Raw genomic sequence first — 17,552 nt, forward strand, 5'->3', positions numbered from 1 at the left:
ACCAGGGTACCCGGAGGAAACCCACGCAGACACTGGAAGAACGTGCAAATGCCATACAGTCACCCAAGGCCAGAATTGAACTGGGGCCCTGGCTCTGTGAGGCAGCATTGCTAACCACTATGCCACCGTGCCGCCCTGGGATGTATGGTCTACCCATATCTATATTTATCTAATGTTATTTTGTAATACCGCTTACAGGCGTTTGTACCATTGGCATCCTGAATCTTCCTTGAATGGTGGAGCAGAGAAGTATATCATTTGGCCCATTGTGTGTGCTCTTTTCAAAGAGCAATCCAGCGGGTTCCACTTTCCTACTCTTTCCATATATTCCTGTGGTGTTTTCTCCAAGTTGTTGTGTAAAACCGTTCCTCGTGTCACCTCTGGTTCTTTTACCAATCACCCTTTAATCTGTGCCCTCTGGCTTGATATTTTCCTTCCCTTTCCCCCACTGGCTGTTTTTAAATGATTTAGCAGAACAGCGCTAACTCTTAAAATGTTCCTACTTGCAGAAGGTTTGCAGCGATAGCCAAATGAAGAGTCTTGAGAAATACTGTCATGCAAAATGCAGTACGTGCACCAGCTCTTCAGACAGTCTCTCTTCCTCATCCTCTTCAGCTCCTAATACTAAAGATCAATCTTCTAAATGCCAGGTAAGGCATGAATATGTGAACTTTAACCCCCGACATTTGAAGTTTCTCAAATTCTTTGAAAACTGCAAACACAAAAATTCTGTTGGGATATAATTTGGTTCATTCGATTCATTCTTTCAGATTTTCTTTTTAGGAAGGAGGCTAAGAAGTGTTTTCGTAATGAGGCTTATGCTGCTATTGAAGTGGCAGAGATGATATATGATGGCCAGGTCATCTAACCATCCTATTGGATATGTGAAGCTGTTCAATTGTGTCTTTTATGAACTGTTTTTTAAAAAAAACCTTAATACAGCTTTACCCCATCATGCATGTCTGGAGCGATGGTATTCTAGGCTGTATGATTCGAGAGTATAAGATGAGTAAATAATTTTGACCCTTTTCCTGGCACTATGGGCAAACAACATTATCTCTTGTGGTTTACTGACCAGCCACCAACATTGAATAAAAAGAATACTTGCTGATAACCTTTTAGTCCTTAACAATGTCATTCTAATGTACTAACTTGCTAAAGTTTTCTTTAGCTCTGACGATAGGTCATCCAGATTCAAAACGTGAGTGCTATTCCCTCTCTCCGCCAATGCTGTCAGAGCTTCTGAGATTTTCCAGCATTTTCTGCATCTGCAGTATTTCGCTTTTATCTTAAAAGTTTTCTTTTATTTCAATCCGGCAGAAACTTGCATGAAATAAGACATTTCAGTCAGATATCTGATTAATATTTCAAATTAGTATGACAACTAGCTGCTTTAATCTGTTTTAATATAAAACCAGATAAAATGGAATTCAGTGTTACAGAAGTATATATATTTTTTTAAATACAGGTTAGACAATACGCAGATAAATTACTGGTATTGACCTTAGTTTGGAGTTGAGGCATGTCATTAGAGCTGTATTGTATGATCATATTAAATGTCAAAAATGCCACATCAAAACTAACACCCCGCATCCCAGTTGGAACAACAAAGTGCACAATGTTTGAAGCCTCTATTTGTGCTTCTGGTATCAAATTGAAGTGTGTCCAATATGTGCAATGGAAATCTAACTTTTCACATCTGACAAATCCTTCCATGCTCTGCTGCCAGTAAGAGACAGGCCTCCACATTAAACCTCCCATAACATGTACTTGAAATTTAAAAACTATGAACAAGTTCCTTAGACAACATGTACACACCCGTTGTAGTCTGTGCATATCAAGATCAGCTCAGCTGATTGCTCAGATCAAGCTGCTTCCAACCACAGTAAATAACGATTGCTTTGCTAATTAAAAATACCTACACACGCTAACAGTGTGAAAACACAAGGTAGTAATGGCTGTTGTAATATGATGCTCAATGTTGCAGAGTTTCATGAGACAAAAGTGTATGAACGCATTTTTTTAAAATCTGTTTCATAAGGAAATGGTCAGGAAAAGGAATTACGAATACCTTCCCTTGGCATTCTGGTTAAGCACCAAGAATATTGACCAGTCAATATTTACTGAATTATGTATTGTAATCCCGACAAGTAAGACTAATCCCTCTGATCCACATTGTGACTTGTATCCATTTATTTGCACTGGGTGAGCTTTTCTTCATCAGTGGCAATCTACACAAGTTAACATGTCTTACCTTTGACTGCAAAAAATATTAACTCGATTTGAACGAAGGATTAGGTTTTACAATAATGTGTGAGCCAATAGTCTGCCAAAATGTAATATTTTGGCAATATTTGGACATGGTGCTCAGTGATTCAACTTTGATGTGTTAATGGTTGAATAATTATTACAGATTTCTCCCCTTGCTTTGTTGGTATTGTGCTGTACATAGTTTTTTTTAGAAAGCAGGAACAGGCAAAAAACTGAGTTACAAATTATACCATCCTATTAAAATGTACTTTACAGTTTCTCAGAATGAGACTCGAGTGGCGCATTATTCTGATTTACACAACACTTTTGCATTTTATAATACACACACACCTAAAATAATCTCTAACTAATAGTCTGTTTTTAAGGCATTTTGAACTAGATGTCAGTGTGTTCATTTTTGATAACTTGCCTTTCTAGAATTCACGACCATCCTCGGATGCCAACATGCTTGGTGAAATGATGTTTGGCTCCGTGGCAATGAGCTACAAAGGTTCCACATTAAAGATCCACCAGATACGGTGAGAGGACTTTGCGTTCTAACAAATTGTTAAATGTTTGTTATGTAACCAGTACACACTGTCAGTTTCCAAAGCTCTTTAAAGTTGAAAGCAAAAATCGAAAATCCTGGCTGGATTTACTCGGTAAAATTAGCCCAGCCAAAGTTTAAAGTTTTTGTTTGATGTTCACAGCCGAGTCCATTTTATGACATTTGTTTCCGGCTTATATAGCTGGCTCCATAAAGGAGTTCTATTGTACACTGCATTGGCCCCTGATTCGTAAATGCTACAAAAGATGATTTGTGTATTCTAGCCAGTGTGTCTCAGTCAATCCTTGTTACTGAGTCTCAGATGGGCTGATTAGAAACTGCCAGTCAGTGTATATTTGTGTAATTATATTGATCGATTTTCCTCCACCCCTGTGTCATCATGAGTGGCAACAGCGAAAACTGGCCCATAGCATTGTATCTATTATTTCACGTGATATATGGAACTGTCCCCATGCCCTTTAAGGATAAGAAAGCTGCTGAGAATGCCTGACCCTGAAATTCTTGTTGGCAGCTCAAGTGCAGCAAAACTCCTGACAAAATTCCTGTTGGGGCAGCACGGTGGCACAATGGTTAGCACTGCTGCCTCACAGGGACCCGGGTTCAATTCCAACCTCGGCTGACTGTCTCTATGGAGTTTGCGTGTTCTCCTCGGGTCTGCGTGGGTTTCCTCCGGGTGCTCTGGTTTCCCCTCTCAGTCCAAAGATGTGCGGCTTAGGTTGATTGCTAAATTGCCCCTTGGTGTCAGGGGGATTAACAGCGCAAATACATGGGGTTAAGGCAATAGGGCCTGGTGGGACTGTTGTCAGTGCAGGTTTGATGGGCTGAATGGCCTACTTCTGCACTGTAGGGATACTGTGATTCTATATCTGTGCGCAAAGGCCGAGAACCCATCCCAAATTGGAAGGACTTGATCAATGCTTAGCTAAGTTAAGAATGTTGCACCTGCAAGAATACTTAAATGGAACTTGCACCAAGAGGTCAATTGGAATGTCGGAGTGATGTCATTCACTCTGACAGTGAGAAGAGGAGGGCTGGGAAGGGCCCAATAAGAAATGTTGCCTTTGTCATATTCTCTCAATTGAACAAGGTGGCTGTGGGGAAAAGATGTTCTTTGGAAACAAGGCCTTTCTTCCCTGACACAGAGTTAGGATAGTTTAAGGTTTTCAACTGACTTGAGGGCAAAATGCATGGGTGGAATTATTGCCTGAGAGCTCACCCAGACACGTCCCTTATGTCAAGAACCGGGATTATGGGAGTGAAATTCTAGCCACTAGAATTTTGAGGGGGTTATAAACTGAACAGAAACCTAGCAGGTTTAATCTAAAATGTTTGACCATCCTCTTTTAACCCCCCTTGGATGAGGGGAAGCAGGAGGGGTTTTTTGTGGGGGGGATGGAAACGACACTTTATATGCCTACCTGAAAGCCAGAAATGTTGAGGCCTCCCAGATTTTGCTTTCCATCTATTAGAGTTAGGAATTGAGGTCCTTGAGTAGAATTAACCTTCCTTGTAAACGCGTGACTCTTCTTAGAATTGTGCAGAGTAGTGCACATTGCTTTCTAACATTTCAACCTCTGTAAAATTAAACCTTGTTCAAGGTCTTGTGTATATACAGTAGCCTCCACTCTCCATTTAGTGGTCCAAGGAAATAAACTGTCTGAGGTCTTCATGGAGACCAAATCTGCTGTCTTTATATGTGACATAAAATGTATAGCCTTCCACATTTTAAGGAATTTCTCACCTTCTGTTTAGTTGAAAATTATCTTTGATTTTCAGTGAGTTATTTTTCCAAATAATCTCAACTGATTTTTCTCTTCAGGTCTCCTCCACAACTAATGCTTAGCAAGGTTTTCACAGCTCGTACTGGAGGTAGTGTCACTGGAAGTCTCAATACGTGGGTATCATTTCTATTGGATAATTTTTTTAAATAAATTTTATCAGTCCAGTGTCAAGATTTAAACTTGTTTTTTTTTTTAAAAAATCCATTGAAAAATGTGAAGCAAAAATCGATACTAGAAATTTGTAATAACAGCAAGTGGTGGAAATACATTGTGCGTCTTTCAGATCTGAATGTAAAGCCAGTTAATATTTTGAATGAGTATTGATGAAAGATTTCACCAGCAACATTGCCAAGACTCATTTTCAGGCACTGACTGATCTGCTAAACATTTCTAGCAATTGACTTTTGTCCAAGGAAGAAATGAGCTTTAAAAAGAAAACTTGAATGTCTGACCTTCGACATTATTGTGAGCTTATCCCTTTGGCGACACAACATATGTTTTAAGAGTTACTCTACAGATTTTTTTCTTTCTCTTTACCTCCCACCCATCTTTTTTCCTGAGTGAAAGTACAATACTTTTCGTACAAAAGTTATGCTTGCTACCGCCTAACAATGGTATGCAAAAAGACCAGGTACGAGAAATTGAACCTGCATCCTACTATTTGATGTAACGTTTTACGATGATCGTCATTCTCTCTAGGAATGATTTAACTGTAGCTTGCTGCTTAAAGACTTTTGGATCTGCTTTACTTTGGGCATGCACAAATGCTACTAATATGCTCTGTATCCTGTCATATCCCAACCTTGCAGAAGTTCTGCAAAAGATAAATGATCTGATTTATTTTTAGCTTATGATTTAATAATCTTCACACTATAATAGCTAGAATCAAAATACAATTAACTACCTGTTCAAGTTAATTTTATTTTTCAGTAGTGCAGATTAATCGTTGCAAACTATTTAAAGCTTTACTTAAGTGTGAGCAGCAGTCTGTGCACATGAACAGTCAGTATGCTGACTAAACTATGCTGGTGCCTCATTGCTCTATCCTAATGTTATTTGAGTGTTGTTGTGTTATGCTATTGGGTTGCTCAATATTGCACCCGTTTTAAAAGGTATTTATACATGGTTTCTCCATTATTTGCAACCCACATATAGTGTTCTCAACCTGAAATCGATCTCCAGTCCTGACATTTTTATCCATTTATTTTTGATTGTAAAAACAATTGTTGGAATTTTCTCCACATAAACCAGATCTTGACTTCATTCTTTTCAGTGGTAACCTCAGGTCTGATCTACCCAGAGGTGACTGATTTAAGGAGGCACCTCTGGAAGCCTATCCAATTGGGGGTGGGAGGCAGCACCAGACGTAGGAAGGTCAGTCAGAGGAGCCAAAAAGAAGAGCAGCTGGCAGCCCCACTAAGAATAGCGCGTGCTGCTCAGACGAGGGAGAGGGTTCTGCAAGATGGAGGCACATTACTGATGCTGCATCTGACGGACGAAGTCCCAACACCCAGAACCATCAGTTGGATCCATCTGCAGGGAAACGTTGCCAATTGGAAACATATTTGCCTGCGGAGGTGCTGAAGGAAATCTGTACTTGCCTTTAATGATCAAGCTATGCAATCACTCCATAGCGCTCTGACATCCCACTGTGCTTTCACCTCCCCTGAGGAGACGAGGTGCAGAGTGGGGGTCCGAGGCATCTCTGAGAAACTGCCAGGTGCCACGCACGCACGCTCGCTCTCTTGTTTCCCCCCCCTCCCCAACCCCCATCCCCACCCTCCCCACATCCCACCCTCACTGCCGGGTGGGATGCCATCTAGGCAGCAGCATGCTCCTGGGACAAGTAGCCTAGGATGGGAAAACATCAGGAAGTCAGCCCAATACACATGATCATGATTTTCCCAGCCACACCGTCCTTTAAATCTGTCTCCAAGAGACTGGTGAAATTCCCTTTCAGCATAATGCTATTTTGCTCAGAGGATTTATCTGACTTTTGCAAGATATGGTGCCATGTCATGGTCGATATTACTTTTCTCTATACAAATTAATTCAAAAAATATCTCAATTATTTTCATTGTGACAATTTGATTGAAATTATTAACTTCAGCGACAACATTCAAACATTATTCCCACTTCAATAAGCCTGCAAGCCAGTGCTCTTAATGGATCAAATCACCTGAAAGGGTGGTAGAGGCAGGAAACCTCATAACATTTGAGATGCCATAACATATAAAGCTACGGACCAAGTGTTAGAAAATGGGATTAGAATAGATAGGTGTTTGATGGCTGGTGCAGACACAATGGGCCAAAGGGCCTCTTTCTGTAATGTAAAACTCTGACATGAATTTTGATGAAATACTTTCAGTTGATTTCTCCTTTACCTCCCTCTCCAGAGAGGAACCTCAATCTAAGAACCTTTACTTGTTGAATGAATAAATCTCTCTATTGTTGCTTTGTTTTATTGTTTAATTTTACCCAATGAGATTGGCTGCAAGTTAGCATGTTGAAGCAGCTAGTGAATGCCACTGGACATAAACTAGTCAAAATCTAGGCAATCTCTTTTTAAATGATACTTTGTCTCCTTGGTTAACTTCTGCAAATATGGTTCTTCCACCATTTTATTTAGATACTTGATTTGTATTTTGATTTTTGGGTGTTGTTCAACATTTCCTCGGGTGGATGGAGCTATTACAAGGGGGCATAACTATAGGGTTCGTGGTGGGAGATACAGGACGGATATCAGAGGTAGGTTCTTTACGCAGAGAGTGGTTGGGGTGTGGAATGGACTGCCTGCAGTGATAGTGGAGTCAGACACTTTAGAAACATTTAAGCGGTTATTGGATAGGCACATGGAGCACACCAGGATGATAGGGAGTGGGATAGCTTGATCTTGGTTTCAGATAAAGCTCGGCACAACATCGTGGGCCGAAGGGCCTGTTCTGTGCTGTACTGTTCTATGTTCTATGTTCTATGTTCTATTTCTGTTCATTTAGCCTATAACATAGCATAATAAAATTATAATTTAATGTTTCATTGAGACAAATGCACATATTAGTGTGGTACAGTAAGGCAGCAGCATGTCGATGCCAGCAATGAAATGCAGTCAACATCTGAAGAGGAGAAACAGACTAATTAATGAGCAAGAAAATCTGAGCGACCAGTACTGTTGTCTCAAATGGAGATCATTAACATTCTCTTTATGACTTGTCCGTTATTCATATTGCACATTTAATGTGAAGACTTGAGTCATTTCAGCAAATGCGTACATTCCCTTTTGAACTTGCCCTTTTCACGCAGATTCTTACATAAAGAGAGGGGAGTAATTCAGACAGTAAAAAGCGCTGCAGTTTCTATACTGAATTTTGGAGTAGATTCCAGATAACCCCCCTAAGTATGATATCACCATGTTTGATGCGTTTCTTGTAATAGTGAGTCTAAATTCTTACTTCAAGGGTGAGATTTTTATCAACTGAATGGTCCACAACCAGATCAGCCATGATCTTATCGAATGGCTGAACAGGCTCCAGGGGCAGAATGGCCTACTCCTAATTTGTATTTGTTCATATCTTTCTTCTAACGGCGGCACGGTGGAACAGTGGTTAGCACTGCAGCCTCTCAGTGCCGGGTTCAATCCTGCCCTCGGATGACTGTCTGTGTGGAGTTTGCATGTTTTCCCCGTGTTTATGTGGGTTTCCTCCGGGGACTCCAGTTTCCTCCCACATTCCAAAGATGTGTGGGTTATGTTAATTGGCCATGATAAATTGACCCTAGTGTCAGGGGGATTAACAGGGTAAATATATTGGGTTACGGGAATAGGGCCTGGGTGGGATTGTGGTCGGTGCAGACTCGATGGGCCAAATGGCCTCCTCCTGCACTGTAGGGATTCTGTGATTCATAGTTGATGTGACATCAATGCACAAAGACTATGATTTATAAGTTTACGACATGCTGTAATGTCTCGTGTTCCTTGTTAGAAGCAGTTTGGCAGTAATAATGTTGTGTAGGAATCTTCCTTTACTTCATAGATGGCACATTATGATAACGTTAAAGGGAAAGATGCAACCATACTGCTTCCTCCCACATCGACTGTAGGCAACAACTTTAAAGCAGAATTTGAGAAAAATAGAAGCGTTATAGTGCCATTTCAGTTTACTGCCATTTCCCTTTAGCCTTTATAGGTGAGGAACAATTCAGAAGGATGTTACTTTTTCAACTGAGCAGTATGGAACAATGCATGACTATCATTTTGTGCTTTATTTCAGGTGACATTGTTGATGTCCTTTGATGCTGAAAATTCATGTGTGCATTTTTAATTGTTTTTTAAGGTTGCAAGACAGCCTGGAATTTATTAATCAGGACCCTACTGCATCAAAACCTTACCCAGATCAAAATGTTCTGATGAACAGTCTTATAGGTATGTTCTGTTATGACTTGGTTTTGAAGTATGTAAATTTTGACATTCAGAACTTTTCACTTGAGGGTGTCAAGATTACAGTTGTAACTAATAATGCTCTTTAATTGGGGACCTCAACTAGGCAGTTAGCAACCAGTAAGCTTGTACAATACTACTACATGAGGTGGCACAGTGATTAGCACTGCTGCCTCGTAGCGCCAGGGACCCGGGTTCGATTCCCGGCTTGGGTCACTGTCTGGAGTTTGCACATTCTCCCTGTGTCTGCGTAGGTTTCCTCTGGGTGCTCTGGTTTCCTCCCACAGCCTGAAAGATGTGCTGGTTAGGTGCATTGACTGGAACAGGCACCGGAGTGTGGTGACTCGGGGATTTTCACAGTAACTTAATTGCAGTGTAAATGTAAGCCTTACTTGTGACCAATAAATAAACTTACTTTTAACTTTGGGGCCGGAGAATCACAGGGAGGGGGTAGGGACCATAGTGTGTTTAGTCGATTGAGGGGGTGGGGGAGGTATTGGGTGATCAGGAGATCAGATGCTCCTTAAAAATGGTGCCCGGGTCTCCAAGGAGCTTGCCTTACTGGAATCTTTATGCCCCTATTTCAAAAACACTGAAATGTGGGACCGAGAATCTCCCAAGGCTCCAAAAATATTTGTAAGTGTGAGTGAAATGCACCAACCCTCCGAGCGGGAATCTCACCAGTTTTCCCACTCAGGGAAACACTTGGAAATTCTTTAGGAGAATTCCATTATATTGGCACATTTTGATGGCACACGTCATATATCTGAGAGCATTCTGAAGCTTGACAAGGCTGCTATTGGGCGATATGACCTGGATGATGGGAAGTCCGTGCCAATGATCTATTTAAGGACGGAATGACCATCCAAATTCTGCTTCTCTAACTGATGGAATTACTGTTTAGTCAGTCATATGTGATGCACTTTGAGATTCTGCTTGTTAATCTGCTCCTAAACAGTTCTTGATGGCTATTATCTGCTTTGCAGGTGCTGAATCCCATTCTTTTCTATTGTTTAATGACTGGTATCCATTACAGCCTCCTGGGAGTGTGCAAGCTAATGGGCCCATTTGCTCTAAAATGACTTGCATTATAATAGTAGAATAGAACCAGTTCAGTCTGATACCTGAACCAGACAGGTCCTTAATGTTCCTCGGGACTGTTGATTGACCAGACAATTTACTATTAGGATTTGGTGAGGTGAACCTGTCTCAGGTTGCAAACCTTCCCCCTCAGATAAGGTTAGAGGTCAGAGCCCTACCGGTACAAACCTTATTACTTGTGTTGTAAGTTAATCCTAGCTTACCTGTGGCTTTATTCTGGTAAACTGCATCGTTTTAGTTTGTTAAACTCTTAATGGCATCCCTATACAAAAAGAGAGTGAGGACAGAGATGTCTGTAGACCTAAGCTGCTGCCAACCTACACTTAAACTTAGTGGCACACTATGATGAAGACTTAGTTTTCCTGCACTTGTGAGGGTTTGCCTAGCCCTCTGCTTCTTTTAGCGATGAGGTTTGTCAATCTGAAATATTGCACGTTTATTTATAACTAACCGTTGTGTGAGTAGTGTACGTGTTACAAACAGCCAGTACAGACAAGATGAACTTCATGGGAAGTTGTGTGCGGAAAGTTTCTGTGATTCAATGGCAGGTTGCCTGTGCATCTGATTTTCCAAAATAGAACCTTTTTTTTCCTCCATCAGCGTTATGGTTAGCATGGTAGATAAATTCCATTCTCCAGGGCTTTGTGTCACTCTGAGCCTGCCATGGGTACTTGAGAGAAAATAGCCCAAGGATGAAATGCCCCTTTGATTTCTTATTTCTCCCAATCCATGTTGGAGTGACCAGGGTTAAGAAGACGAGTGTGCAAACTTTCAGACTAACTGATGGTCCTTCAGGGTGTTGTGACACCTTGACTTTGAAATTTAATATGAAATGAGAACAGGTACTAATTTAATTTAAAAAAATTAAAGGGCAGAGTACAAACTAGAATCTAGATAAATACAATCAATGGTGTGTGTATTTTCTCATGTTGTAACTAGAGGTGGTGAAGATATGAAAATACATTATTCCACATGGATTCAACTATGCTTGGAGCAGTAACTTGAATATTGCTTTTGTTTTTGTCGCCGTGTTTTACACTTTTCATTCCAAATTTCTGGTTGATGACAATACTCCATTAGCAGAAATACTGCGAAAAGAATGGAAAACGTTTGAGTTATGAGTAATACAGGTTATTATGAAAAACAGCTTTGGTTTTATATGCCAGCTTTTAGTAAGGTGCATAGATTTCTAGCTTGACCTGCCTGAACTTTTGTGATTGCATTTTTTTTCCAAGCTAATGTGTAGGGGAAGAAGAATGTAGCTTCCAGTTAGAACCAAATGACTTGACTTCCAACCTTGTGGGCAGAGATGGGGAGGGGCTGTTTTTGTATTTCATATTTTTTGTTTGCAATTTTATATTCAATGAAAACAATTCTTCCTAATTCCCAAGCCCTAATGAAGTACATTTTTCCTTGTAACCATTGAGTCTTTGTTTTCAGCATAAAATTATGACGCATCTTTTTCTCATAATATTTGTCTTTAGTCCATGTGTTTAAGGGAACCTCAAAGTCTGTACGTTTTCATTTGAACCTGGTGAATTTCATGCGTATCCTGTTTAGATATGAATGAGAGTTCATTCGTTTTAGGCCTATTTCCTTTTCAAACCAGTAATTTGAAGGGCACAGGGAAACTGAGGGGAGGAAGTGAGTGAGTGCGAAAGTAAATTTTGACCCAGGTACAATTCTATTCTGATGTCCTTTTAACTCTAGCTTTGTTTGATTTTTTTTTTTATATCCGTGTGGTCTTCTAACTTTTTATGTTTGATGGCTTTACTAATCCCATGTTTGTTGTTTTTCTTTCTATTTTTGTTACAATTTTGCTCCATAGGTTTGTCGCAGCTTTGCAGCCCCAGGCGGGCACCTGGTCTTTCTGAGCCAGCACCGCTCCGTCTGATCCGGAGCGCTTCTTTCTTTGCAGGTTTGCATAGTGTCTCTGGGTTCTGGACTCTGTCAGGATGCATTAGCTGAGCATGCACACTACCTTCAGCTGTGGAAATGAGGTTCTTACTTTTTGCAAGTTGACAAAACAAAAATGTTTGGCAGGTTCCAAAAAAATGGTTCCATCACCCATTGATTATTCCCAAAAGGTGATGTTAGGAGATGGTATGTTAAGAGCTTATTAGGCGCCCTGGAGCTGCATTGATTCTGTGGAAGAAAAATATCTACTTGTCTGCATCTCTCTCCCTCCCTCTTCCTACCACACTGGGCCTCCTGAGTCTCCCCCTCCCCTTCCATCTCTGTCTCCCAGCCCACTTTGTTTCACACAAACTCCCCCCACCACCAGCGCACTCCATTTATGCACGAAACCATTATTCTCTCGACATTTAGCTATCAACCCATTCATAATTATAAACCCCTCTTTCAGGTCTCCTGCACAGAGTTTTTCTCAAGAAAACCCTCCAACCTGATGTAATTGTCCTGATAGCTATAGGCCAGGATTCTCTGCTCTCATTCGCCCTGCCGCCAAAACCCCATTCACTGCAGTGGGACTAGAGGGTCCCAGCTGCGGGCGAGGTCGGAGAATTCCAGCCATAATCTCTGTCCTAGTACTGTTGTCTTTACTTTGAGCTTTCTCCGTGATTCTGTCAGCAGTATGGAGATCACAACTATGTCTGACCTGACTTGGGTCCTGCATAAGTTTAACACATCTTCACTGCTTTAAGTCCTATATCCCGAGAAGTAAATGCCAATGCTGATTATTGTTTTTAATTACTTTGACCTTGCGATGCTGCTTTCAATGAGTTGTTCACCTAGATTCTTTGCTGTTCTACCCCATTCAATTTATCAAAGTGTAAATGATTACATTCTGGCAGGAGACACAGAAATAAAATCTCACATTTATTCGTGTTAAAGTTAATTTGTCACTAAACTGTCCAGCCTGCAAGTTTTCCAATGTCCTCTTGTATTATGCTGCATTCTTCCTCAGCGTTGGTTATGCACCCAGTTTGGTGTCATCTAATTGATACAACCTGAATTTTAATAGGCTGGGGGTAATTCCATAATTCTTGTCCCTTTATCTTTCCTTTGACACGGCTCAGTACTCCTTGCACAATCCTCCTTGCAAAGCAGCTAAGATCTGGCAAAGCACTAATGCTGATTGACATAAGACTGAGATTCCCAGCTTGTGATGTTCTGGTGTTTGGAGGTCTAACGTGGCGCCACATGAGATTGCAGACACCCTCCTAACTGCCTTGTGATTTGATGGGTTTTGTGCAAACCTCATTTCCACATGCATGAAATGGGTCATAGAAATAATTGTAAGATGCTGCAGGAAATGTTTGCATGTGCTGGTTATTCTTTCTCATTCAAATCCAATGTTTGGAAACGAATACAGACTTGATTGTAAATATTATTCAAGCGTTTTATCTATTTGTAAAATCTTTCATTCACCAGATCTCTCATGTCAGAAAAGTTGATATTTCTTCAGGGTGATTGCCAGAATTTTCAGAATATTTCAGATAATTATCTGGTGGTTGTATAGACGCACTTTTATTTTCTTGAGGTTGTGCTTTTCCTGACCACTGCTGAGTAATGGCAGGCTGGCTCATGGCATCTTGAATAGCAAGCCTTGGTCCAACTCATTCTGACTTCAAGGTTTTTTAGGGCAAGTTATTGTACAAAAGGGTGTGCTGTACTGATCAGTTCATGCCATCACTATGAGCAGGATGCTAATTTTTTTTTGAGCGAGAAAAGAGCACAATGAGCGACCATGGAGACTGGAATTTAATTATGTCTTAGCCTTGTGGCAGTTGACCCTTGTCATCCAAGATATGTTTCGAGTTCAAAGACGTGACTTTGAGACTAACTCATTATCTTTGGGGGTAATATCTCATAATTTCTGCTTTTGAAATAAAAAAGCCATGTAGGTGGCTAATGAGGATAAGTTAAATTTGGTTAGTTATCTTTAATGGCTGAACATTCTTCTGCCTCAAACTGTCTTGAGTTTGCACATGAAGCATGGCCACTTGGACAAAACTCCCATGGAACTATGTACCATCAAGAATCTATACCTTTAAAGGCAAGAAAGGTGGACGAAAAATTGGTAGTGATAGAAAAAATACTGGGCAGGAGATTGAGCAGTGTTGCTGCACCCCTTTTCCAAGCACAAATGCATAGTTCTCTTAAGTTACTGGGAAAGGAAAGAACCAAATTCATGGGCAGGCTGCTGCAATTGGAAAATTCAAAGTGCTATTGATAAAAATTTGATGTGGAGATGCCGGCGTTGGACTGGGGTGGGCACAGTAAGAAGTCTCTCAACACCAGGTTAAAGTCCAACAGCTTTATTTGGTGGTCTGAGCTTTCGGAGCGCTGCTGCTTCATCAGATGAGTTCTCAGCACTCCGAAAACTCGTGATACCAAATAAACCTGTTGGACTTTAACCTGGTGTTAAGAGGCTTCTTACTGATAAAAATTGCACCTCTGTTTTAGAACCTAATAGAATTGTTTACTGTTCTTGATTACCATGGATATCAGCATTGCAGTGCGCAATACTCTTTATGGCAATAAAACTGCTTTGATCCTGCCCAGAATAATAGATTGTGCAGCGAGATTGGATATTTAGCAGAAGTTGGGGATGAACTTTCCCATGGCTGTTATAAGCAGTGATGTCAGAAGCCTTGGGCACTTGCTTTGTTGTAATAATTAGGCTCAAAAGAGGAGAGAAATGCTTTAAACACTAGATATTTTAGCTGGAAAAATGACAATTCAATTTCATATTCATTCACAATCCAAGTATTTGAATATGTAATTACAAAATATAATTAGATGGAAACAATTATTCAACTTGTTCTTTTAGATGTCACACGCTTGTTGCTGATGTCCTATCGGCAGCCTGTTCACATGATTTGCCCAACGCTCTTTGGGGTTACCTTTTAGCATGTTCAGAGTAACTCGCTCTTTGAAATCAAACTTCCTCTCCTTCCCCAACCTCGTTGGCGAACATTTTTCTTTCTCTGACCACCAAATTCCTTTAGTGACAGATCTGTTACTATTGACCCAAGGAAAAACAGTATCCATTTGATACTGCAATGCAAGAAAATCATTTTTTTTTTCTTTAATTGTCACACACATTTAGTTTGGATGTAAAAAGCACATTTGAAGGACTTCTACCTAATTACAAATTAGGTTTAAATCTTTTATCCTGTGGCTCATTTTCAAAAGAAAATGTAGTTGCTGTGTTTATGTTGATTACACAGTGCAGTGAATGATTTTTCTGAAGATCCTGCCACCAGTTATCAGATTATGTCTGTGTGTGTGTTGGATGTCTATAGGTCAATGGAATCTTTCCATCTATGTAATGTGATGGACATGGAGCAAATCCATTAAGGATGGGCTAGTTTCAGATGATGCAGTTTTACTGGTGGCTGAAGAGACCAGTCTGAGACGGGTTCTCCCAGAAGTGCACATGTGAAGCAGTTATCAAATTGTTCTCTTTGATGTTGGTGCCTGTTGTTGGCACATGCCAGCCCGCAGTGCTGTCATACTTTTCCTCCGTTATCAGCTAAGAACATAAGAACATAAGAAATAGGAGCAGGAGTAGGCCATCTAGCCCCTTGAGCCTGCCCCACCATTCCATAAGATCATGGCTGATCTGAAGTGGATCAGTTCCACTTACCCGCCTGATCTGAACTAGTGTATCTCGGGTAGAAAAATCCATATTTAGAACTTTCATCTCACTTTGGCCAGCATCCTTGAAGTGATGTTTTGGGCGTCCTGCCGGTCGTCTGGCTCTAACTACCTCAATATACGGAAAATGCATAGTTATGCAACCATCTTCCATCCTGCAAAAGTGCTTGAACCAGCAAAGTCCCCTCTGCTTCATGAGTGTAAACATTCTTGGGAGATTTGCCTTTGAGAAGACTGCAGCGTTTGTGATTTTTGTCCTTCCAGAATGCATTGCAATGATGGAAGTTATTGAGCTTCCTCTTTACACATCTGTAAGTTGTCCATTTTTCACAACCATACAACAAGGTGCTGAGAACACAGGCCTCGTAAACCAACAGCTTGGTCCTCTGAGTGCGCCTAGTGTTATTTCATGCATGCTTTGTGAGTCGGCCAAAGGCTGCTTTCCCGAGGTGTGTTTTTTTTTGTTCTTGCATGGGACGTGGACATCACTGGCAAAGCAAGCATTTGTTGCCCATCCTTAATTGCCCTTGAACTAAGTGGCTTGTTTCGTCATTTAAGAGGGCATTCAAGAGCCAACCACATTACTGTCGCATGTAGGCCAGACCAAGAAAGGATGTTAGTGAACCAGATGGGTTTCTATATTAATCAACGATGGTTGGCTTGTTCACTGTTCCTGGGATTAGTTTTATATTCCAGATTTATGAATTGACTTTAAACTAACCTATATTCCCTAGGGCGTTAGCATTACTAGTCCAGTGAATTAAGATTGTCACCATTTATTCCCATATTCTAGCCATAGGTTAGCTAACTTGTCATTGGGTAGAATAAGGGAAGCAAAGATGCTTCTTGCCTTCAACTAATGAAGTTTGTTGCAATTATTTGGCAGGAGGCGAAGTATTCAGAATTGTTTTCTGCTGTGGGAGACTTTGGGCAGAATTTTACACGTCTGCCCGAGGTTCGTTTGATCCCGCCCCAAGGCCAACGGAGAATGCAGTTCTCCGAGCCTCACCCGCCCCTGAATCGGGGCGGGCGTGCCGATAAGATTCCGGCTTTTATTTGTTAATAAATGTGGGGAATCCAGCAGAGAAGATCGTTATTTCAACCTTGGAGTTAGCACAATTCATCATTGAATTTTCTTTTATGCTTTACAAAATGCTTGCAACCAAAAGCATAATTGGTCTGTTAATTTGCAAAGTGACATTATATCAACTCTATCATCGCAAATCATCAAAAAAACTGATCTTGATTTAATGCAACTCTTGTTTTGATTCCGGTGGTGGTGTTTTAGTAATATTGGAAATTCCGTTGTTGTTGGCTGATAAGTTGCATGTTCACGCACATGTTCCTTTGTAATGATACCAGCATGTATACGGCTTTGCACCATGTGATTGTGTGATAGTTAGTGCTTATCCTGTTCCACAAGTTGATATTTTACTTGCATCGTGATGTGGTTAATCTGCTTAGAGGGCAAATTCTCACACATTCCTCATATTTATAGTTCACAGCACCCCAATGGACATGCCCAGTAGAGGAATCAATGAAGACAGAGACAGCGGAATAACACGATCTGGTGAGAATTGAATGCGTTGCTTCAACTTGCTCTTGTCAACCTGAAGCAAGGCTTGTATGGTTTTTGTAATTGCATTCACATAGCTCCTCATTACATTGAAATCTCTCGAAGCGCTTGTCACAATTTAATTTTCGTAAGAAAAAATAAATTCTAGTAAATACACTTTGAGCAACTGTTATTAAAAACGTCCCACGAGTACGATGCATTCTGTTGAACGCATGAGTT

At 40.7% G+C, this 17,552-nt stretch overlaps 1 protein-coding gene across 4 annotated transcripts in view; it reads left to right on the top strand.

Annotated features, from left to right (window-relative positions):
- The window catches only part of fnip1 (folliculin interacting protein 1), a 99,676-nt gene that overhangs the window by 47,214 nt on the left and 34,910 nt on the right, over positions 1-17,552 (top strand). For 3 of the 4 annotated variants that reach the window (XM_078230830.1, XM_078230833.1, XM_078230831.1), the window contains exons 3-8: positions 510-650; positions 2,689-2,789; positions 4,638-4,712; positions 8,928-9,016; positions 11,961-12,050; positions 17,256-17,327. In XM_078230830.1, coding sequence (XP_078086956.1) covers positions 510-650; positions 2,689-2,789; positions 4,638-4,712; positions 8,928-9,016; positions 11,961-12,050; positions 17,256-17,327 — 568 coding nt within the window. The remainder of the gene's footprint in view (positions 1-509; positions 651-2,688; positions 2,790-4,637; positions 4,713-8,927; positions 9,017-11,960; positions 12,051-17,255; positions 17,328-17,552) is intronic. The other variant, XM_078230832.1, reaches the window with a different exon arrangement.

Source organism: Mustelus asterias, chromosome 16, assembly GCF_964213995.1.
Source record: "Mustelus asterias chromosome 16, sMusAst1.hap1.1, whole genome shotgun sequence".
Taxonomy (NCBI): Eukaryota; Metazoa; Chordata; class Chondrichthyes; order Carcharhiniformes; family Triakidae; genus Mustelus; species Mustelus asterias.